The sequence below is a fragment of the Balaenoptera borealis genome, assembly GCF_965194805.1.
Source record: "Balaenoptera borealis genome assembly, chromosome: 7".
In the NCBI taxonomy this organism is placed as follows: domain Eukaryota; kingdom Metazoa; phylum Chordata; class Mammalia; order Artiodactyla; family Balaenopteridae; genus Balaenoptera; species Balaenoptera borealis.
In genome coordinates this window covers 96,293,500-96,316,612 of record NC_138864.1, presented here as the reverse complement: position 1 = coordinate 96,316,612, position 23,113 = coordinate 96,293,500, and the positions used below count along the sequence as shown (strand labels likewise).

Here is a 23,113-nt window from a genome sequence, read left to right as displayed (position 1 = left end):
ATCCTAGTCAGTGCATGTATTGTTTTGAATTACCTGGATTTTAACACCCTATGGTAGGAATCACGTGCTTCCTACTTAAGAGTAGTGCTTTCTGTTTCTCCTTTGTAGGAGGCTTAAATAAGGCAGGTCAAGGCTACCACATCCCAAGATGTCTCTTACCACAGCGTGGTTCTTCACATAGCAGGGCTTGCACACGGGCTTGTCATTGACCATCACGTATATTTCCCCGGCTAGGATGTTGTCACAGTCAAAGCAGCAGAAGTGTTTCAGATGCCAGTTCTGGTTTTCTGCCTGGGTATATTCATTGCTGAATATCAGCTGGGAAGAGGATAAAAATAAGATCAATCATGTTTTTTCCTTTTTACTACAAATAACCAAGCTAGGTTCTTTAGACCAATAAGGGATTTAGATCCACAAGGAATATCAGTCAACCTTTTGGGGTATGACGTCTGAAAACAACCTAAAGCTTGAACTTGGGTGATTATTTAGTTTAGTTCAAATCAATCTTTTACGTTTCTGGACAGTATTTCATTAGGTAACACAGTTAACATGGACACTCAGAATGACTGAAATTAAAAGTTTTTTTCATTCAATTTCTTTGGATATAAATAAAGCAACTAATGCTTGGTTAATTCATCTTACCTTCTCGCTAAGGGTGGCCTGGTTACCATGGTGAAGGAACCATAGGTGGGTGCAAAAAGGAGCCTGCATTTAGGTGGCCCCAGAGAACATACCTCATCACAGCCAGCACACCGGGGTTTCTCACTGTCACAGTAATGTCTGCCACAGTACAGTTTGCCATTCTTCCAGAAATAAATCATGTCGACCAGGAGTTCATGGCACGTACTGCAGACGAAACAAGCTGGGTGCCACAGTTTATCGTAGCCGGCCCTTTCAGCATAGATGGCTGGGTCTCCTTCCTTCATACTCAGTTTGCAGCAGTAGCAGGACTGAAAGCAAAACCAGCCAAAACAATCTAGTCATCCTAAGACTGGCATTTCTCATCAACAGTTTTAGTAGGAATTCAGAGAAGCCACTTTCAAGGAAATAATTTCTACTGAAATCAGTAATTTGTCCATGTAGGCAATATGGTGTTAGTATTTGTGAAAAGGAGTCTCTTGGCTTTCTCCAGGTTCTCCAAACCTAATTCTTGCACCCTATGTGTAACAGAGCACTGTTTTCTGAATTAAAGCTGCTTATGGAAAAAGGTTAATAGTAATTTTCACTTCAATTTTAGTAGTTCTCTCAAAAATGATTACTTCAGAAATTATTGTACTTTTTTTTTTTTTTAAATACAGGACTAAGCCTTGTTGGTTGATGTGCTAACGGGATCTATGAGAAACACATTACAGTAAGTTTAATTCTTATTTTTTGTTCATCTGTGTCACAATTTGCTTCTACTTTCAAGGCATAAAAAAAAGACTTCAATATCCCTCTCTAGAGAGACTTTTTAGAAGTATGATTGACCATATATCCACATAAATTTAAGTTTGAATTTTAGGCATGTTCTCACAAGCAAAACTGAATTAACCTAAGCATGTATTATTCTTATTTATGGGAAGAGACAATTAACATCAAAATTATGTTTAGAAACAGACTCTAGATTGTATGTTGTATTCCAGCACGACACCAATGCTAACTGCTATGTATACATAAAACTCACAATTATCTTCGGCAACAAATAATCAGAAAACCTGGCTTTAGACCAAGGCTTCAAACATGGTAGACAATTCTCTAAAATAAGCCTAAACTGAATTATAATTCAATTTATTTCCCTCATCTACTCCCTTTTGGAAACAGAGTAAGTGTATTCCTCCCTGTCGACCCCGCCTCCCCACCAGCCATTCAAAGAAATGGAATGAACCTGTAAAATATACCAACTGGCCCAACATCGTGACTGTTATCACTTACATACTGAGTTCTTTTGTGTTCGGCCGATTTGTCCTCCATGGCCCCTACCGCTGTTGTGGTGCTTCTGTCTCCTCCAGGAATGTATGTTCTGTTGGGGCCTTGAGCGTTCATGTCACGGGGTAGTTTGACATCTCCTACTCCCAGAGCCTCGCTCTTATATTTCTTCACAAACTGCTCCATCTCGTTCACCTCTTTGGGAGACAGCTCATGGCACTTTGAAGGGTCCTGGTCATGAGCAGGGAGTTGCTTTGCCAACTGCTTCTTCCGGTACTGCGCCCCCTCTGAGCCTGCCACTGGCTGCTTCTCTTTGGGCAGCATCTGCATGTACTGCCTGGCCTAGACCACAGGGAGACCAGTGTTAACTGGGAGATGCTTGGCCATCATATAAATGATATTTTACAACACTCATTAGAATCAACTTACTGAAGAAAGAAATCAGTTTTATCCATTACTAACAATTGATCTTCATAATATTAATATCTTGAGATGTTAACATGTTAAAAATGGTACAATAAATAGATTGAGGTCAGTAAAAATGAACATATTTTTCTTCATGAAATTAAAGCTTTTTTTTTCCAGTTTCTTTTAATGTTTACATGTGCTAAAATCACTTTGCTGTACACCTGAAACTAACACAACATTGTAAATCAACTATACTCCAATAAAAATTTTAAAAAACAAACCAAAAAAACACAACTGTATAATTGCAAGAGAATACAATTTTTTAGGCAGCATGTTTAGAATGGTCTAAGGATCATCAGTATTTTCATCACTATAAGAAAATGATATCATCACAAGATTCACTCTTATGATTTAACTAACCTTCTTAAAAGATTTCCAAATGTCTCCTCTAGTTGTTATATTAGTGGAAATAGCTTGACACAAAATTGCATTTTTTTGCCTTACATAGTAAAAGAAATATAGTGTTGAACATCTTTTGAGTTATAAAAAATGAAAGAAAATTCTATTCTTTAGATGTTCTTAATTATCTTAAGAGAAATCGTCTCAAGAGTAACATAGAAGTTACTAGATTTATATGAAACATCTGTTTTTCATTTAATTATTAAAAATGTCAGACCATTTCTTTGAAAAGGTTAACACAGATTATCTAGGTAGTCAAAAATTCTATGAGGTATCTAATCTTACTTTCAAAAGACCAATAGGAGTTGTAAGTCAAAGTAATGGGGACCCCAGAAAAATAATAGACCTGAGGTCGATTAGGGTCACTAAAGGAATTGCCCTAAATAAGTAGCCCATGAACTTTAATACAGGGACTTCCCTCCCCCTTATTATTTACCAATGCCTGATTCTGGACAGGAGGAGCCCATTCATAGGTAACTGTGTTGATGGAGACATTCTTCTTGGCAGCAACTGGATTGGTCAGTATCATAACATTGCGTTTATACATGGGAATTCCATCTGATTTTAGCTTTGCAATCAGGGTGGTATACTTGGTGTCTTCAAAAAGTTTCCCCACTTTTCGATCCTCTTCATTGCTCAAGAGGACATCATGCTCTTCTTGGCCACACTTGCAGTTACGACATATTTTTCTATAATTTTGGAGATAAGTAGGCAATGATTAATTAGATCTAATCAGTCATACATATATAGTTCAAAATATACTTTTACAAATATTCCATATAATGGTATGCAAAGTCAAGTCTTGGGGAGGGTGAGGAGATTACAAGTAGCCATCCATAAATTTAAACAAGGAAACATATAAATGCATCTGCACTTTATGAGACTTTGAAAAAAGTTAGGTTTTTATTAAAAAGTGCATGCTCAAGGGGGCATGTCTGAGGATAACCCCATCTGGTATTCCTCATTCTCTCAACCAGATATATAAATAAAACAAAAATCACCAAAAAACTATCACAGCAAGCAGTTTCATATTTTACTGCATGATAACAGCCATTGCCCATGGGTTTTTGTCTTTTTTTTTTGTTTTATTCCCTAAGTGAGAGGGAAGGACGTTGATATATCCTTTTCTGATCAAGGACGGTAATCCAAGATTTAGGTTTAGCTTTTATCATTTCCTTTCTGTCCCCTTTCCAATTTCCTTTCCTCTCTTTTCTCATGTTCTATTTTCTTTCTCCTTTCTCTTTCCTTCCCCCTTCTTTTATTTCTTCAAACACTTAGTGATCACCTATCATGCGCTCCCTTATGTATAAGAAGACAGATAAAGTCTCTGGCCTTCTTATAGTTGAAGGACACCGACTCCCTTCCCCAGACTGGTCTGGCATGTAATCTTTCATTCACGCAATGTATATGAGTGTCCATGTGCCAAGCAATGAACTTGATACTAGGACACAATAGTGAAAAAATTAGGCCCAATCTCTGACATTCTAGAACTTACCACCTGGTGGGGAGACAGACATTAAACAAATACACACACATACAAACACACACACACACCTATAATTGCATTTGTGATAAGAAAGAAAAGTACAGGATACTTTGAGAGGGTATAATTTTGACTTAGAACTGGTGAGGAAAGGACTCCATAAGAACATTACTCCATAAGAAAGTGACATTTAGGTTGAGATCTGAAGGATGTGTAAAACAGGTGTGAATTGTGTATGTGTGTGTATTTGAGAAGAGGTAATGAAAGGAGAAGAAAAGCCTCCAGACATTCTGGGTAGAAAGAGTATTTGGGTGGTCCTGAATTAGGAAAGAGATTGTGCCCTTAGGTCCCATGATCAGAGAAGTCTGGTATGACTACAGTGAGGTAAGTAAATGGGGTGGTGACAAGGTTGGAGAGGTAGGCAAGCCTGAGATCATGCAGGGACTTCTAGGGCACATTAAGAAATTTGGCTTTCATTATAAGAGCAATCAGGAGGCACTGAAGGCTTTTAAGTAATGGAATAACATGATTAGATCATTTTCAAAAATTGTAATACCTGCCACATGGAGAATGAATTAGGGGTAGACATAATTGAAAGTAGGGAGACTGGTTAACATGTCAATGGTGCATCCAATTTGCAATGGCAAGGTTCTAAATAACAGGGATTCTACTGCTACTTCGCAAGTGGAATTTACAACTTGGATGGTTATTGTTTTGGCCTGGGTAAGATGTGTAATAGCTTGGACTACAGTATTTGATGTTGGAGATAAAAAGAAAGGAACAAATTTAAGATATCCCTGAATGTTAAACTGACTAAACTTTGTGGATATAGTGATGATGAAGGGAAGGTCCAGTCTGTTTAAAAATGAACCCAGGTTTCCAGGATGAGTAAGTTGGTGAAAGGAATGTAATTTCTTAGATCGTAAAAGCAAAAGAACAGATCTGAGGTATGGGGCAAAAGGTTGGTGAAAGTTATCCAAAACTGAAATAATAAGTGTGAAATGCCTATGAGACAGGGTAAAGATATCAAGTAGATTATAGGATATATAGATCTAGTGTTAAAAACTGTAGCCTGATAGAAAATATAAGTTCGGAAGTCAGGGAATTAATTGAACAGATCACTTTCACTTCCTGGGGGAAGAGCAGAGGAAGAAGATGAGGACTCAGGAAGGAGTCTGGCAAAGGAGCAGAAGCTGGAAAAGGTGACAGAGGAAAACAGAGGAGTAGAGAGACTTTGTGGGGTTAAAAACATATACTGGTACTAAAATACAGGGCAGTGATAGCATATAAGTTAGAGGGAGGAATCTGAGTTTTAAAAAAACATTCTAATATCCTTATATTGTTCAGGAAGATACTGAAGATATAGATTAACATTAGATGTTAAACATGTATGTTAAAATATCTAGATAACTAAAAAAGAAATGTAATTTCTAAACTAAAAGAAAAAGGAATTAAAGTATAAAAATGTAATTAGTCAAATAAGAGAGGAGAAGAAAATAAACGGAAGCAATTAGGACATGCAGAAAGCAAAAATTAGATGGTTGATATAACCCAAGCATATCAACAGTCACAATAAATGGACCCATTTCTCCAGCTGAAAGATGAAGGCTTTCAGAAGGATAATACAACAAAATTAAACAATATGCTGTCTGTAAGAAATGCTTAAATTTTAAACACACAGAAAGGATGAAAGTATAAAGATGCAGAAAGATTAACCAGGCAAATACCAACAAAATGTAAGTTAGATACCTATATGAATGTCATATAATTAATGCTTTTTCCTTTAATGACTATTAAAGAGAGTCACTTCATTGTAATAAACATTTAAAAACACTTCTATGATATAACAATTCTGAACTTAATACAACCTAGTAACCTAACTTCAACATATATAAGCAAAAGTAACAGAACTATAAGAAATAAATGAACAAACCCATCATTATGGTGAGACTAAAAAAATTAGAAATGAATATTTGAATTATTAAGCTTGATCTAACCAACACATAAAAATATCATATCCAGTGACTGGAGAACATACATTCTTTTTATAAGTATTTGAAACACTTTGAAAATCTAAACATCTACTATGCCATAGAGCAAGGCTCAAGAAATGCCCAAGGACAGATCATCAACCACATTATCTGAACAGAATGCAATTATGTTAGAAATCATCAGCAAAAATGTAACTACAAAGTACTTTTTTAAAAAAGACTCTTAAAAAATTCAATGTTGAAAGAAAAAAATCACAATAGAAATTAAAACAAAAAACATTTTAGGAAAAAAGAAAGCAAAACTATTACTTCCTGAAACTTGTAGAACACAACTAAAGGGATGCTGAGGAGGACATTTATAGTTAAGGTATGCTCAAATTAGAAAGAAGAATAAAAATTAATAAGCTAAGTGTTTAATTCAGGAAGTTAGGAAAAATTCAGACTAAACCTAAAGTAAAAAAGAAGGAAAATAAAGATAACAGCGGAAACTGATAAAGTAAATGTTTGCTTCCCGTCAGATATAGGAAAAGGATTCAATACATTTCAACATTTCTTCTGATTACATTTTAAAGTAATTTTAGCTGTAGAAGGGAATTAGGATTTTAGAAAGGGTGTCTGGAAAAAAAACCCACAAGACTCAGCATCCATCACACTTAGTGCATTCATTTTAGGATCTGAAGCAAGAAAGCAACCTTGCCATCGTGACTTCATTCATTTTGTCCTGTGGGTACTAATCAGAGCAGTTAAGAAAGTTCAAAGAAATACAAGTCATAAGGATTCATCAGAAAGAAAGAAACTAAACTGTTGTTAACCACACATGCTATGACTGATCATATAAAAATGTATCAGCATCATTAAGAGTTTAATTATTCTTATGGATTTAAAATTAATATAAATCATTGGATTTCTCTACATCAGAAAATTAGCAAAAAACAAAACAACTAAACAACTCTTTGCCAAATAACAAATTATTAAATAATTATTGATTTTTGTGTCCTGTTTTCTTAAGGTGAGGTTTGCAAACTGAAAACATTAGATCTGACTTATACAGTCTCAGAAAGAGAGAGAAAGAAAGATTCACAGTGTCAGAGATATGAAGGTGGAGAGGCTAAATACTTCCCTTGTGCACACATTGGTCAGAATTCTTTATTTGGTAAGAATTCGCTGAAGAGTTTGCATATTCCAGTTCAGCTATAAAAGACTCTTACATCTGGTTATCTCATACTTCCATCTAGTGGAAAGGAGCATACTATTCTACTACAGTATGTTCTTCATTCTTGTTCTTCGGTTAACAAAAACAATATAATTATTCATAAAACTATCACATTGCTTTTGGATCAAGTTTTAAATCACACCTTCCTGAGGGTAAAGAGGTGGGTTGGGGATTTAGTTCTTAATATAGATAAATAGATCCTTATATGGCTTTGAACTATGGCATGCATACTAATATTAGCGAAGTGGTTCACTAAAGAAGGAAGTAATAATTTTACAAGGATGTGATGAATACTGGAGTTCCTTTGGAAATGTTTATTATCCAGTTCTACACCAGTACAACATATATGCTATGAAATGAGGGGAGTTAGATTCTAGAATCTGAAAGACAAATAGTAAAAGAGTAAGTGAAATAAAGCCTGCGGGCTTTCTAAAGCATGAACTATACTACACACGACAAGCTGTAGCATGGTTATATAAATTATATTTACTATGAAAATGTTATATAAAAGAGGTATATTAACCAGCGATATAATAGCCATCTCTATATTTTTTCTTATTTTTCATCTTGGCTATTCTTGGAATATTTACATTCTGAGAAAATCTATATTCCCTGTCCACCCCTTCACCCACCTGAAATACCTTTATTAAAGCACGAAAAATCAGGTTAAAACACTACACCAATAGCAGCAGTGATGAGGGAAAAAGAAGTAGCTAAAGAAGTCAGACTATGCCTGATTATCAGTTTTCTAAGTGGGGAAAACCTATGATTGACTCATGATAGTTTTTAAAATCCCAGTATATTATTAGCCTCATCTGCATCCTTACCCCAGCATGGTAACCTGCAGTAACAGAGCACTTGGCAGGAATGTGACTCAAGAAGGGTAGGATGGTTCTTTTAGTCAGAGTTGTCATCACTGAAGTAGCTGGAATGACCACATCCCTTCCAGACTCCTAATACCAGAGCTCCATTTCTACAATAAAAAGGGACAGCTACAAACCACTAGGCAAGAAATAAACCCATAAAATCTGGGCCAGGTGCCAACGGCTATCCATGTGGAAACGTGTGCCATCTACTACTTATCTAGGTTTAAAAAACGTTTTAAATCCTTTTCTTGGGATTTTAGTCTACAGTGTTTTATATTTGAATCTCCCATATTTAAATTAAAATTATTTTATTTTTAGAAATATCTTTTAAGAACTTTCAAAGTCATCTGGAAAATAGCCAATAAATTTATTAAAAGGAGAATTTTGTTAAGGAATTAGGGAAGAAAGAGATACCATTATCTTTGTATCTAAGAGAAGGCATGAGGATGAGTGGGACATTTATAATATATTTAATTTCAGTCTAAAATAACCCAGATTCCATCCCTTTTAAGAAAACAAGGAACTTTTAAAAATTGGTTTTATGCCAACCTGAAACAAAACAAAAACAGGGCTTAGGTGAGCTTAGTATCCATGTGCTAGGGGCTATGTTTGTAAGGTTTGTACAGTATCTTTCCTCAGATGATTCACACATAACTTCTGATGATATATGTAGACTTAAATAGTTTATTTTTATTAAATTTATTTGAGCCATTCCAATTCAATAGCAGTTTGGGGGAGTATATAAATCAGTTCCCATATTTAGCACAGTTGTCTTATCTCTAAATCTTCTAAACTGCCCTAAAGCAATTCTCCCCAAGCTCTCTGTGGGATGTTAATTAAAGTTGTGTGAAGGGAAAAAAGGGAGGGGGGATTCTGAATTAAGTTAGTTTAAAACAGTCTTTTTTATGACTTTCTAAAAAAGATGTGAGAGTAGACTGGTAGGTAGACTGGGAAGCTCTAAGACCTGGGAGGAGGAGGGTTGTTTGTACTAAAAAGTTTTTGTACAAAAAAGTTTAATGCTGTTAACACATACACATGCAAAGATTAATATGCATGACAAATCAGAACTGTATTCTCAAAATTTTACATTACAACTTCAGAGTTCTTGAGTTAAGTCCATGAGAGAGAGTACCAAAATTTACCAAAAGCATTGCCTCAGAAAAGTAGATAGATAGATTTACAGTTTCAAGCTGAAAGCAGTCAAGAAACTATCCCTCATCCCCTCAATAGAGAAATTATTTTTGTAGTACTATTTGTAAAAATTATTATTTTTCCAAGGCAAGTAGTAGCAACTGGAGTGCTTTGACATGCTGCCAGCAGTCACAGTGATTTAAAGGAATGGTCATGGCACTGCTATAAACCAATAATTTAAAAGAGTTGGAAGCTGCCCTTTTACAACAGGGATATACATATATGGACTTAAGCGTGGGCCTCTGTTATAGAATTCAGCACAAGCATTAATCCATTTATGGTGGGGAATTTTCAGTTTTCAGCCAGCTCTAACCCAATCAGAAATTCTCCGGAGAGATGTATGCTATATTCATGTAACACTTTTCTTGTAAAACGTAACTCTTTTATTGGAAGGATTTATCAAGGATAAGACAAACGAATAATTCTATTACTTATATGATAAATGATCTGTGGTTCCAATGATATGAAATAATTGGCTATAAACTCCTTGATATCTTGGGTTTCTGTCTTGCATTTCATAAATATTTGTTATCTCTAAATATTACTTAAAAGTGTGCCCACCAGATAGTAGCTCTTATGTGATAAGTATCAGGTCTCCTCAACCTTTTATTTTTTTCTGGTCTTGTAATTACTGGTGCATTGAAAAAAAAGGAGAGCTCACAGTTAAAATATTATTGTCCACCAAGATGTCTATGCCGCAAAAGTGCCACATGTAGGGTGGATAGTCTGGTGCAGTCCACAGTTCACTGGGCAGGACAGTGTAAAGATGGTTCTGAGTTTCTGTTCTATCCTGTAGAAAGGTGGTGATAAGGAAGGTTTTGGCAAGCTTTGGGTCCAAATTCCAGCTCTGCCATCTATAAGCCTTGCTTAGTAAGTTATTTAACTTTCTTAGTCTTTGACTTCTTGTATATAAAACAGGAATACTACCAGTTATCTCAAAAGGTATTATGAGGATTAGGTACAATCAGGTAAATAAAGCAGTAAGCAGAATTTTAAGAAGGTCCCATGACCTTCACCCCTGGTGTTATTCCTATTATTATGTTACTTTATATGGAAAAGGGGAGATTATCCAGGTGTGCCTAATCTAATCACAAGAGCCCTTAAAAAATATTAAGTTTTCTCTGGCTGGGAGCATGAGAGGAATTCAGAGAGATCGAAGGTGCAGAAAGAATTCTAAGCACTGTTGTTGGCTTAGAAGATGGAGGTTGCCAAGTGCTAAGGAATGTGAGTGGCTTCTAGAAGCTGAGAGCAGCCACTGGCTGACAGCCGGCAAGGAAACAGGGACCTCAGGCCTACAACCACAAGGAAATGAATTCTACCAACCTGAGGAGTGAGCCTGGAAACAGATTCTGACCCCAGAGTTTCCAGATTAGAGCTCAACCTACCCAACACCCTGATTTCAGCCTTTTGGGACCCTAAGCAGAGACTCCAGCTTAGCTGCCTAGACTTCTGATCTACAGCATAAATGGATATTGAGTTAATTAACAGGTGTTATTTTAGCCTGCTAAATTTGTAGCAATTTGTTATGCAGCAACAGAAAACTATTACAAGTGTTTATTGGTGTGTGACATAGAAGATGTTCATGTATATTTCTTATTAATAACTAATAAGCTCAAACAAGTCATTTTTAACTCCCTTGGGTTTTAGACCTTTGATCTGTAAAATGAGGTTTGGCTAGCTAAGTTACGAGTCCCACTCTAAACTTCCATACATCTAACAGTTCATTTTCAGCTTTTTACAACTTTTGAGACACACCTTGAATAGACAGTCATGCCTGTTGGATCTCTTCCACTCACTCTCTAGATCCATTCTGCACAGTACCATGTGCTATATGCCCTAGGAGGCTGACCCCTAAGGACTGCAGCAGTGTGTTACCTTGTCCCCAGCAATGGAAAGCACCAGCAGGAAGTCCAAGTGATGAAGAAAATGAGGTCTGAGTATTTATTTCCTGGCTTCCTACAAGTGTACAAGGTGCTAAGGGGGAAAATGATTTACTTTACTTGGGAGTGTGCGGAAGCAGGGAAAGAGGGTGCTATGGACTGAACTGTGTCCCTCCCCAAATTCCTATGTTGAAGCTGTAACCCCCGATGTGACTGTATTGGGAGACAGAGCTTTTAGGAAGTAAAGTTAAATGAGATCATAAGGGTGGGGTCCTAATCTGATACGATTGGTGGCCATATAACAAGAGGAAGAGAGAGATCTTTCTCTCTCTCTATGTACATACACAGAGAAAAGGACATGTGAGGACACAGTCACAAGGTGGCCATCTACAAACCAGGAAGTGGTTCTGGTGAGGATGCTTTGATCAACCATGCTGATGCTTTGATCTTGGACTTCTAGCCTCCAGAACTGTAAGACAATAAACTTCTGCTGCTTAAGCCACCAGTCTATGGTATTTTGCTATAGAAGCCTGACCTGACTAATACAAGGAGCAAAGAAGACTTCTCAGAGATAGTGCTTGGGCTAAGACTTGAAGAGAACAGGAAGGACTTTTTGTTTCCAGGTGGTGAGATGTAGGGTCTTTCCAGGCAAAGGGAACATGAGACAAGGCACAGAAATTTCAGAAAACAGCACGTGTCCAAGTAGTTGAAGCACAGGTACCTGAAATGGGAGGGGAAGCTGGAACAGTAGCAGAGGCCAGATATTGAGGTTTAACATCAAAGGCCAAAGACTTTGCTTAAAGGATCAACTCCCGTGGGAAGACACTGAAGGTTCTTAAGCTATTGGGAAGTACATAATAGTATCCATTTTCAAAAGACCATTCTTGTGGCTGCATAGATGGCCAGACTGATAACAGTGAAGAATAATTAGGCTCTGATTTTCACAATGTGCTCCATGAGGCCCTAAGGGTCTCAGAAGTCAAGGGTCACCGTGAAGATGGAGGAGGAAGCTAAGTGGACAGGATCCTGAGACCCCATGTCCACTTCAGTCCCAGCCCTGAAGTTCTGTGGCCCTGGACCAGACCTGGAATCTTTGTTACACTCAGGACAACCAGCCTTAGAAAGTCCGTAAAAGTCTTCAAAGACTGTACTGAAAATGGCTCATCTGGAGGTAAAGGCACTTACCCTCAAGCCTTCCAGTGGTGAAAAGATCAAGGAATTATCAAAAATTCTGAGAAATGTGTCTGGACTCATGCCAGGAATAAGATAGCACTACTAAATAACACCATTTGGACAGACTATATAAACCCAAGTTAGATTGGAGGCCATGACAAAGCCCTAGTCTTTTATGGCTCTTAGAAGATTCTCAGACAATACCCAGGTAAGGAGATGAGATTGTGTGGAAAAATTAAAATAAATAAGTGATTTTCATGTCATAGATATCTGTTCTTATCTGACATTTTTATCTGAAAATATCAGATGATAGTTATCTATAATACAAAAATAACATAGAGCAAATAAGAACTACTATAAACTAACCTGCTTTAGAGAAAAGATGCCATCACTTAGGAATGAGCTTTAAAAATCTCATCAGCAGTTTTTGGCAAATGTATAGTCAAACTAAAAAGAGTATATTTCAAGACTGTGAAGCAAGCACTGTGCCCAGCAGAGGGCAGTGCAGCTCTCCACAAAACTCACTGAGTACAAATGAAGAGTCGCGCTCACATTAGGAGCTGAAATATTCTAATCCATGAAAACTATTTTGTGTCTAGTGACTTTACCTTTCTAAAACGTGACAGACATATTGACAAACTGCTATGTCCCTTGAAGAGGTAGCACAAGGAAGAGCTATTAAAGTCTTGTAATTTTAAATTCCCTGGAACATATTAGCTCCTTCCAGATAAAGAACTGTATCATCATTTGGGGAGGGCTAAGGTTTCCTTTGCCTTCACTATTTAAAACAACTGTCTTTGTTTCCTAAAACTTACTAAATAAATGAGCTTTTAAAAGAGCCTAATATCCCAAATTTTATTTTACATTCTCCTTTAACTTATACTGTATACAACCTCAATAGCTGAGGACATTTTTTATTCTAGAGCGTTTCCTATGGAAATACGCAGTACAAAAGTGGTTCTCAAGTAAGATTCATTCCAACAGGCAGCTTCCATCCTAATAATGTATGGTTGATCGTTTTAATTTTTTTCTTCTAGCAATATTGTGCTAATTCTAACTTTGAACAGACTTATAAACTACCATTACGGTCTTGACAGCCACAGATGAACATTTATGTTCTTCAAAAGAACAGGTTTAAAACACCAATTTTAGGTTTATATGATGTATGATAATACTTTTTAAAAAACATGCAAATAAGAGCTATAAAAAATACACATTTTTGATCCACTAACATTCATCCTCCACATATATAGGCACTTGATTCAAACGAAAACAATGGCGATGAATTATTATTTTTTTAAACTCGTGTTTCAAAGTTTTTCAGTAGTAAATTTACAGCTGAAAATTTTGAAAAGACCTAGATTCAAGTCCATTTCCTGAGAACTAGGACATGACTGCTTAATTCATCATATTTATTGTTTATCGCAAATATACAGATGAGATGTGCAGTTATACATTTTTAACAAAAGAATAACAAATTAATAAATAGTCCTTCAAGATTACCACAAACTTATTTGCCACTCAGAAAAGAGACGTATTCAGTATTTCAATCTCATAGGAAAACAGAGGAACAGCAAATAAATCAAACAATTCTAAATATAGTTACTATGGCCCAATTAGCTCGAATAATGATGGGAAGTCAGAATAGCTTTACTTCTTAGAAAAGAATATAACAGATCCACAACTTAGCAACCATGCTGGGTAGCCTGTAAGCGATCTCTGCTGTCTGAGGAAGCAGTGACAAAAAGCAGGAATTACTATTGCGGTTGTGGTTTTCAAAACGTTACCTCCAGAAGTGCAGTTCGAACCCCTCACATTTTCCTTTGCATTTTAAACAGGGGGCTCCAAATCCTTGCTCATGTCCTAAGCCCATCTGTTAAAGAGAAAACAACGTGAACCTGTTATTACATTTTTTAAAAAAATCTAAAAAAATTCAATAAATTACACCTTTAATTCCATTTACCACTCCTGTTGATATAACTTGCAAATAAATCTTTTATGAGTGTCACATTGTTTAGTCAGTGATGACACCCAGGTATACTAAATGGAGATTCCAAGTACACACACAACATACTTTGTATTCTTATTGCTTTTTTTCATGAATAGATAAACATTAGAATACAACTACATAGAAGACTACAAATATTGCAAGTGACAAAAAGTCATGAATTTATCTCTTGTGGCCACTTCATGCCCTGTATACAATAGATACAGGGAGCAGTCAGAGGAGCCAGAGCTCGGAAAGCAAGCCTAGCCCCAAATGACATATTTTTTGGCAAACACGGAATATGCAAATGATTTAGGGAAATACAATTTAATATTATTATTTTATTTTTTGATAAATATAATAATAATAATAATAATAATAGCAACAACAAACATATTGAATGCCAGGAATAGAGATAAAGTACTTATCTCATTGAAATCTTACAGAACCTCATAAAATGCTTATAAAGTAGGCAATATTGTTCTCCATCTTAGAGATGACAACTGAAATTCAGAGAGGCTGTAGAGCTTGCTTAAGATCAAAATGTAAATAAATGGTAGAGAAGAGATCTGACTCCAGGTCTACCTGATTCCAAGGTCTGTGCTCTTATGCCTGAGGTAGGGGTGGAGGGGTTGTACTACTGTCCTTATTATAGCAAACTATTTCCCTTTCCCGTATTAAACAATAACCCTCTGGAACTCCTGAGACATGACTTAATAAGCAGAAGAGGGGGGTGCAGATGAGGGAAGGACACAAGAAGGCAATGGAACCTCTTTTACCCAACTATTGATACTAGAGTAAAAAAGATTGACTGGCTTTGTTGCTTCAGCACATCAGCAAATCACCAGTGCCTCGATTATTCTGTAGTTTAAATATCACATCAGTGACTGCTGACAAATTTGTTACTGCCTAGTGTCTGGCGTAAGAGTTCAAGCCAGATGAGAGATTTATTTCACTGGCTCCCTGTTGTAGCTTTACCAAGTTGTGTTTCTCACTGTGCAATCAAAACCACATTGTAACTTGTTCCTTGAAAGATCAGCTGGACCATGCCCTGAAGTTTAAATGAAGCCCTTCCATTTTTCCCTGAAGAAAATGACCACATCCTCTTACGATAACTAAGGGCATATTCAAAACCAGCTGGTCCACTCAGCTGCTTAGGAGAACCTACAATATTTTAAAGGTATACCCTCTCAAGAATACTTTCTAAAGGGGATAAAAATCCGTCCAGCATTAACTAAACTTTGTCACCTTTGCCATGTCTCCATTACCAATTTTCAAAAGATTTAAAATTCTCTAAATTGTATACTTTAACACTAGACACTTTTTTTGGAAAGAATCAAATTATTTCCTTGTCACTGATCATTATAGGTCACAGTATGGAAATAAAGTGGGTTACGCAAAAGACAGAGAATCTAGCTATTTTAGTTTTCTGGTCTTTTGCAAGGAACATAATTAAAGAGTTTTCTCCATTACGATATCCACAGTAAAATGAACAGCAAATCTAAAAAGAGGTCAATTCTTTTTCAAGCCCTTTCTAGTTTTCCATTACAGGAGACGTAACAATCCTGAATCCTCCTGGTATATGGATTTGCCTCGTACTGTGTTTCATGCATCTCCTGCTAAACTCTGATCCCAAATGAAAATTAAGATTACATTATTAAGGCTTAATCACATAGCTTAGCTTAAATCAGCTGCTTCAAACTCTCTTGTATATAATTCACAGTAAGAAATACATTTTATCCCATGAAAGAGAACATGCAGACATACACAAACTTATATGTAAGTGTGTATAAAATCCTGAAACAAAGATTTACTGGCTTATATAATAATGGAGAACTAAGTATGCTTCTGCCTCTAAGTTAAATGGCCACCTAAACAAATTCTTGCCTGCCTTCCAATCTAAATCATCTGGTCTGAGCAACACTGGCCTTAATAAACTACCAGGAACATACTGGACCAATACCATCTCATTCTGCATTTCTGAATGAAACTCGGAAGCTCAGCTAATATAACTAGAACCTCAGTTAGTCAGCAGAGATTTTACACTAAGGCCTCAGTGTAGCTCATTGCTGATGTACAAAGTCAGCCTTGGAAAGGGGCAAGTTGTTTCTTTCCTACCTGCTTTTCAATCTTCTTAAAATGGTTATCAGTTTATTTATTAGAATTATTAGAACTGGTGGTGTCTCACGAACATCTACTCTTTTAAAGTGCCCCACATATTCTTAGTGCGGGACAGGCCTAGGCGTCCCCCTGGTGTAAGAGATCAGGAAACTAAAATTCAGAGGAGAGATGATTTGCTCCTGGTGGTACAGCTAGTCAACAGCAAGCTAACCTAAAACCCAGTGTCTGACTTGTGCTGCACTGTGCTAGTGCTGCTGGGGCAGACTCTACAGGGTGTCCAGTGAGAGCCCTTCCATTTTCTAAAAAGATTCCCTGCTTCATTTCTGCTTCAAGGAAAAGAACGACAAGCCCCAAGCCTCCTGCAACACCTCTCAATGGAGATGACTTTGAGACCTCTATAAAGAGAAGCCTTGAATCAGGCAGGGAGGTTGGGAAAGCTCTTTTGAACAAGTGATAGCTGAACTGAGCTGGAAAGGATGAGCAACATCTAACTCAGTAAAGAGGAGGAGGAAGTACGTTCAAGGCAGAGGGGACACCATATTTGAAGCCTGTGACAGAAGAGGGATGGTTAGAGCTGAGGACATCTTAGAGTACTTGAGAGGTGATACGGCCAGCCTTGCAGCAGGCCAAGTGGGGTTCTCTCTCTTTTTTTTCCTTTTCCTGAGGAAGAAATAAATCTCCTGAACAATTTGGTACGGTGTCTTAGGCCACCAGATTTAACAGAGAAGACATTCCCAGAGAAAGGATGATACTCTAAGGAGGAAGCTTTAGAGAAAAGCCATGCAGGCAATGCGGGTGGGGTGGAGAATGGGGGGAGGGGGGCAAGAGCCCCTCTTAAGTTCTGCTGGCCAAACCTCGGGGTTAGGGAGACCCACGGAAATAAAGTGCGTTATGCAAAAGACAAGAGAATCTAGCTATTTTAGTTTTCCGGAGACCCGACTCTGAGAAAAGCAGTAATTTGAGAAAAGGGCTCTGCAGTCTGCCCTGGAAAGCTCAGAAAGCACTGCTCCAATGTTCTTCCACCCCTGCCGGCCGGCCTGCCTGGAAGGTCAACTTAATCTCCGTACAGGCTCTTTCCTGCAATTTGGGTTTGTGACCACGTTAAGAACATGTCCCTTCCCACCTTCCCAAACACACACACTTTGCTCTTCCCCCAGGGCCCAGACATAAGGAGTGAGGGGACTCTCAAAAATCACAAAGAGACAACAAGTAAATGAAAGAGAGTGGAATGAGGTCATGGCAATATGATACACTCTCTCCTGCTATAACCCAAAGGAAGCAGTTCTAATTAAAAAACAACACTCAAACCAAAAAAGCACCTAGTTTTCAAAACCACTGTTAGCAGCTAAAGTGATTAGAGAGTTTCAGACTGGCAATGAATTTACTCTCTTTAAGGGAATTTTATTAAATTTCCCCTGTAAATGAAGCTATAAAAACTCAACCTCCTTGACACCCAGCATTGAAGATCTCTAACTTATGCCACTTACTGGGTGGATACGTCTTCCATAATCTTACCCTTTTTATCAACCTCAGTTAGGATACAAAAGCACAAAGCCACTCAGACAACAAAGATCTGTGGTTCACACTCCAGCATTTTCCCTGTTTCGTCGATGTGCCTAGTTCCAGGCTAAATTATAATCCAGAGTGCAATGTATTCTCTAATCCTGTTCAATCCAATTTAGATGATAAAATTGCACCCCAGCAGACACATCCCTACTGGTGTGAGGCAACTTTCTTCTGCTTTTGTTCCCATGCCAATTTAGGCATCCAGGCATCTGCTACCCTCCCTTTAACCAGTCAAACATATATCAAATGAAGTAAAATGTACTGATTTTACTCTGTAGTAAAATGAGTTTCAGAGCCAGAGCTGCCCTAGGCACAGTTTCTCAAGACCTATTCTGAGACCTTTTGGGCAGAGGTCACAGGAGCTGGGATTCCCCAACTCTTCCTAGTCTCAGTTTGAGGGTCTGGAACCCCATCTGTCCTAGGGGCTCAGCCAATTTCTCTTCCTCCTTACTCTGTGTTCAGGATTCCCTTAAGTCCAGGATCCAGAATTCTTCTCACTATACCTTGTCCTTCCCTCTACCCGCAGCATAGGCTGCATCCTTTGGTCAGGGTCCTTCTCCTTTCCTCAAGAGCCATTGCTGTTACTCTTAGACATCCGGATCTCACCGGTTAGTTTCTGCCCAGGTTTCTGGGCTGGAGAATTGTTGGTGAGGGATGAGAACAGGGAAGGTGTTATTTAACGATACCCATGGTGTGTGGGAGGGGGTGGTAGAGAGGAAGAGGAGTCCAGAAAGTATTAGCTCCTCAGCTAAGGCAGCCTGGCTGCTTAGAACGTGAAGTTCAGATCCTTGGAGTAATGTAAACACCAATATATGTGTGCTCATATGTCATATGTCACGAGAATTAGCTACACCAGGTATTAAGGAAATGAGCAAGAATTCCATGGCTAAACAGTGAAAATGCAGAAAGGGCACTGGAAGAGAGTCAGGAAAACTGTGATCTGGTCCCAAGGTATTATATCACTGCCAAGTCCAGTGATTTTAGAAGTCATTTTTCTTCTTTAGGCTTCATCTAGGTAATGAAGGAATTGAACTAGATCAATTCCAAGACACCTTTTAATTCTAAAATTATGACTGAAAATCATGTTTCAGATTAACTTCATCTTAGTTGTTATTCAGCATGGTCATCTCCTCAACATTTAAACACTAAATAGAAAATAATTATTTGAGAAAGCTAATGTATTATTGGCTCTTGCAGGTCAGAATCATTTGGAATTCAGCTTGGAACAGTAGTTTATAAAGTACACATAGGAAACAAAAAATTTACGTTCTGAGGGATAAGACACAGTTCTGTTGTACATAATTATTTCAACAGCAAATGTGATATAGCATTCCCTGCAGAGTCAATGCTTGGTGCCTGAAAACACATGTTTTTCATAAGCACACAAGTCCCAAAGCTGTCTACTTCATATAATTTTAGTAACGCATTCTGGCCAGCATCAATCCAGGGTTATGACAGATTAATTTTTCTTCTTCGGTGTCCAAGAAAACAGGTCCTTTGGATTGACTATATTTGGAAAAACTACAGTCACGCTTTAGGAATACCTATCAAGGTCCTTTGAAAAAATAAAAATGACGTATAATATTTATTCTGAAATACTAGTCATAGACAAATAAGACTTTTAAAATATCCTTAATTATAGGATCCAGATACTGAGCTTATAGCACTATGATCTGTGCCTCCAAACATCCATCATCTCCTGCTTGTTTTAGAGTAAGAAATGGGAATGGATTCAATTTCTCCATATTCATAATTTCAGGCAACCAGATAGGTTGGCAACATTTCAAGTGACCCTTATGACCCAGGAAAGGGTACTGCATGTCAGATACTTTAAAGAAAGAGGAAAGAAGAGTAGAGAACATCTGGTATTTCAAACACAGTCTGAGTTGATCTGGATACAATTTGGGTCTGGAAGATATTATTCAGTATTCGTGGTGAGATCATCTGATTCATGCTGTTTTCATAACCAAATTTCCCTCTGGAGCAAAAAATCGTATGTGGTTACTAAACAAGCAAGTGTTACTAAGACTTCTTTAATCATCTTGGAATGAAGCTTACCAAGGTAGATTATATGAAATACACATATATTCTCTCTCTCTGTACATGTGCATCTCTATTCATCTACCTATACATATATATGTATACATGCATTCATATTACACTCTTAGGCATTTTAGAGCTTGTTCACACAAATGAATATTCTGGACAAAGGAACTGCATTTCTAAGTAAATAATTCCTCTCAGCACGTGGCTCTTTTAGAAACCTGGTATAATCTGTGAAGTTCCCCCCACCCAAACCCAAATCGATATGTTTTCATTAATCTCTGACATAAGATTTTAAACAGTTTTAGATTTTTAGCTCAATGCCTGTCTCACATTATCTACTAAGATTTTCCGTAATCACCCCCCATAGAAAAAAAAAAAAGAAAGGTTAGGTTGCATAGAAAACCAGACTTAAATGTAAAAAGAGAGGCATCCTTTAACTTCTATAGTTTGCCAAGTGTTTTAGGTGAGAGCACTTTATAGGTGAGAATAATTTATTGTGATTAAGAGCCACGATTAATTATTCCTACTAAAATTGCTGTTATCTTTTCCTTTGCTCATAAGAACGAAAACTTCCCATCTCTCACTTACTCAAGTCTGAAATACATCAGAACAAGAATGAAGAAAAAGTCGTTACCTAGTCACCCAAACTCGGGCCGGGAGGCCTTCTTTATCCTTGTCTAAGCCATGCTTTTTACGTCCCTGTCTTTTCTGGTCTCTTCTCTAAAACCTACACAGTTTCCTCCTTCATCTCCACTCCACAGTTCGTGTTCAAACTTCTTATCACATCAACCTGGGAACATACTCTCCAAACTAATCACTCCTTTCATATAATGTCATAGTGCTGCTCCCAAAATTATTTTAATAAAACCCAAAAATGATAATAACATTCCCCTTGTTAGATATTTTTAATGAGTGCAGTGAATTTCACATGTCTTAGCCTGGCAGAGAAAAGCCTTTTCAACCTGGCACCACCCTCGCTCCTACAGCTCCCTTCCTCACACCTCTCCCCTCCAGCCATGCTCTGCTTCTAGACAAGCTTTTTCCTTGCCTGGATCTCATTCCTCTTCTCCTCCATCTGGTAAAATGCTACTCTCTATACACCCAGTTCAAACAGCAGTTACTCCGTGATACCTTCCTTGAACTATCCTCAGCGAAGTTCTTCTGAATTCCTATTGGTCTTGGTTCAAATTCTACTATTTAGTCCCTTTTTTCTATACTATGACATCCATTTACCCCACTAGACTGTGAGTTTCTTGTTCATATTTGAATTCCTGACGCCTGCTACACAGCCTGAGATTTATAGAAATGCCAAAAAGTGTTATCTATTTATTTAATACTTGTTTTAATTATCAAATGATCTATGACATAGCACCTTTACCCCAAGGAATTCCCATTGCTTTTCACAAGAAAAATGACAAATAAAAAAATTTTTAAAAAAGGGCTCTGGCGGGCTTCCCTGGTGGCGCAGTGGTTGAGAATCTGCCTGCCAATGCAGGGGACACGGGTTCGAGCCCTGGTCTGGGAAGATCCCACATGCCGCGGAGCAACTAGGCCCGTGAGCCACAGTTACTGAGCCTGCGTGTCTGGAGCCTGTGCTCCGCAACAAGAGAAGCCGCGATTGTGAGAGGCCCGCGCACCGCAATGAGCGGCCCCCACTTGCCGCAACTAGAGAAAGCCCTCGCACAGAAACGAAGACCCAACACAGCCATAAATAAATAAATAAATAAATAAATAAATAAACAAACAAACCCAAAGTTTTAAAAAAAAAAAAAAAAGGGCTCTGCCACGGGTGATGATGATAATAAGAGCAATGGCAAATATTTATTGAGCAATTATATTGTCAGGCATGGTTATAAGATTTTTACATGGATCATCTCATTTTATACTCATAACAATTCTATGAAAACTATTAATTATTATCTGCATTTCATCCAGATAAAGAAACTAAAGCAGAAAATTGTTAACGGGCCCAAGGTCAGTTGCATTGCAGGATGCCTGTTCTTAACCTCCAGTGCCTAAACATAGGTCATGAACATGGAAAGACCCTGGGTTAGATAAATATTTAGTAATTAATTTTTTAAAAATAGAAAGAAATATAATTTTAACTTGAGATCAAAATATTATAGCCAAGAATAAAATACTCAATGAAGGGTCTTTAGTTTTCAAGACCACTTATTCAGAAGTGGGAATAAAACTCTTCATAGCAGATTCTAGGATTCATTTCCACATCCCTTCAGCTTTTCAGCGCACGAAGTACAAAGCCAGAGCCCTACATGAATTTGTATCATAAAATCCACTGTGAGACAAATGGACTGACACCTTTTTGTTCACACATAGTAGTAAATCATCACTAACAAATCACTGTGATAGGAAAGAAAAGGAAACAAGTGATCTTTCAGTCTAAATAGTTTATAATATTCTATTCTGGAGGTATTGGGTCAATCTTCCTGGAACTTTAACAAATTAAATAGATAACTCCCACCCAGTCTTCCCCTACATTTCTTAGGTCAGTACCAGTATTAGGTAAGTGATACAAGGGCTGTAACCAAGGCAATCTGTCTACTTCGATCTGGGATGTCAAATTGCAGCAGATTACCTAAGACATCCATACAACTTCAGTAAATATGGTAACGTTTTTGACGAAGATCAGAAGTAGATCCTGCTGCTTTTTTCTAGGAAACAATAATGAATTTTAGTTTTGGTAGGATACCTTGAAGCGATTCTAATTATGCTTTTTATTAATGAGCACTGGTAGTTGTGAAGGTGGAAGTGGTAGTAAAAATACCTCAACCACCATTTGTTAAGATGTTAATACCTACCAGGC

The 23,113-nt window shown here is 37.5% G+C and overlaps 2 protein-coding genes across 8 annotated transcripts in view; one reads left to right on the top strand and one right to left on the bottom strand.

Annotated features, from left to right (window-relative positions):
* The window catches only part of TFEC (transcription factor EC), a 686,635-nt gene that overhangs the window by 379,259 nt on the left and 284,263 nt on the right, over positions 1-23,113 (top strand). For 4 of the 5 annotated variants that reach the window (XM_082400103.1, XM_082400101.1, XM_082400100.1 and 1 more), the window contains one exon: positions 1,299-1,351. The gene's annotated coding sequence lies outside the window, so the exon portion shown is untranslated. Of the gene's footprint in view, positions 1-1,298; positions 1,352-23,113 lie in introns of those variants that run through there. The other variant, XM_082400105.1, reaches the window with a different exon arrangement.
* TES (testin LIM domain protein) overlaps positions 1-23,113 on the bottom strand; it is a 45,043-nt gene that overhangs the window by 6,507 nt on the left and 15,423 nt on the right. For all 3 annotated transcript variants that reach the window (XM_082400115.1, XM_082400113.1, XM_082400114.1), the window contains 5 exons: positions 14,357-14,442; positions 3,209-3,461; positions 1,912-2,247; positions 735-950; positions 160-318 (listed from right to left, as the gene is read on the bottom strand). In XM_082400115.1, coding sequence (XP_082256241.1) covers positions 160-318; positions 735-950; positions 1,912-2,247; positions 3,209-3,461; positions 14,357-14,442 — 1,050 coding nt within the window. The remainder of the gene's footprint in view (positions 1-159; positions 319-734; positions 951-1,911; positions 2,248-3,208; positions 3,462-14,356; positions 14,443-23,113) is intronic.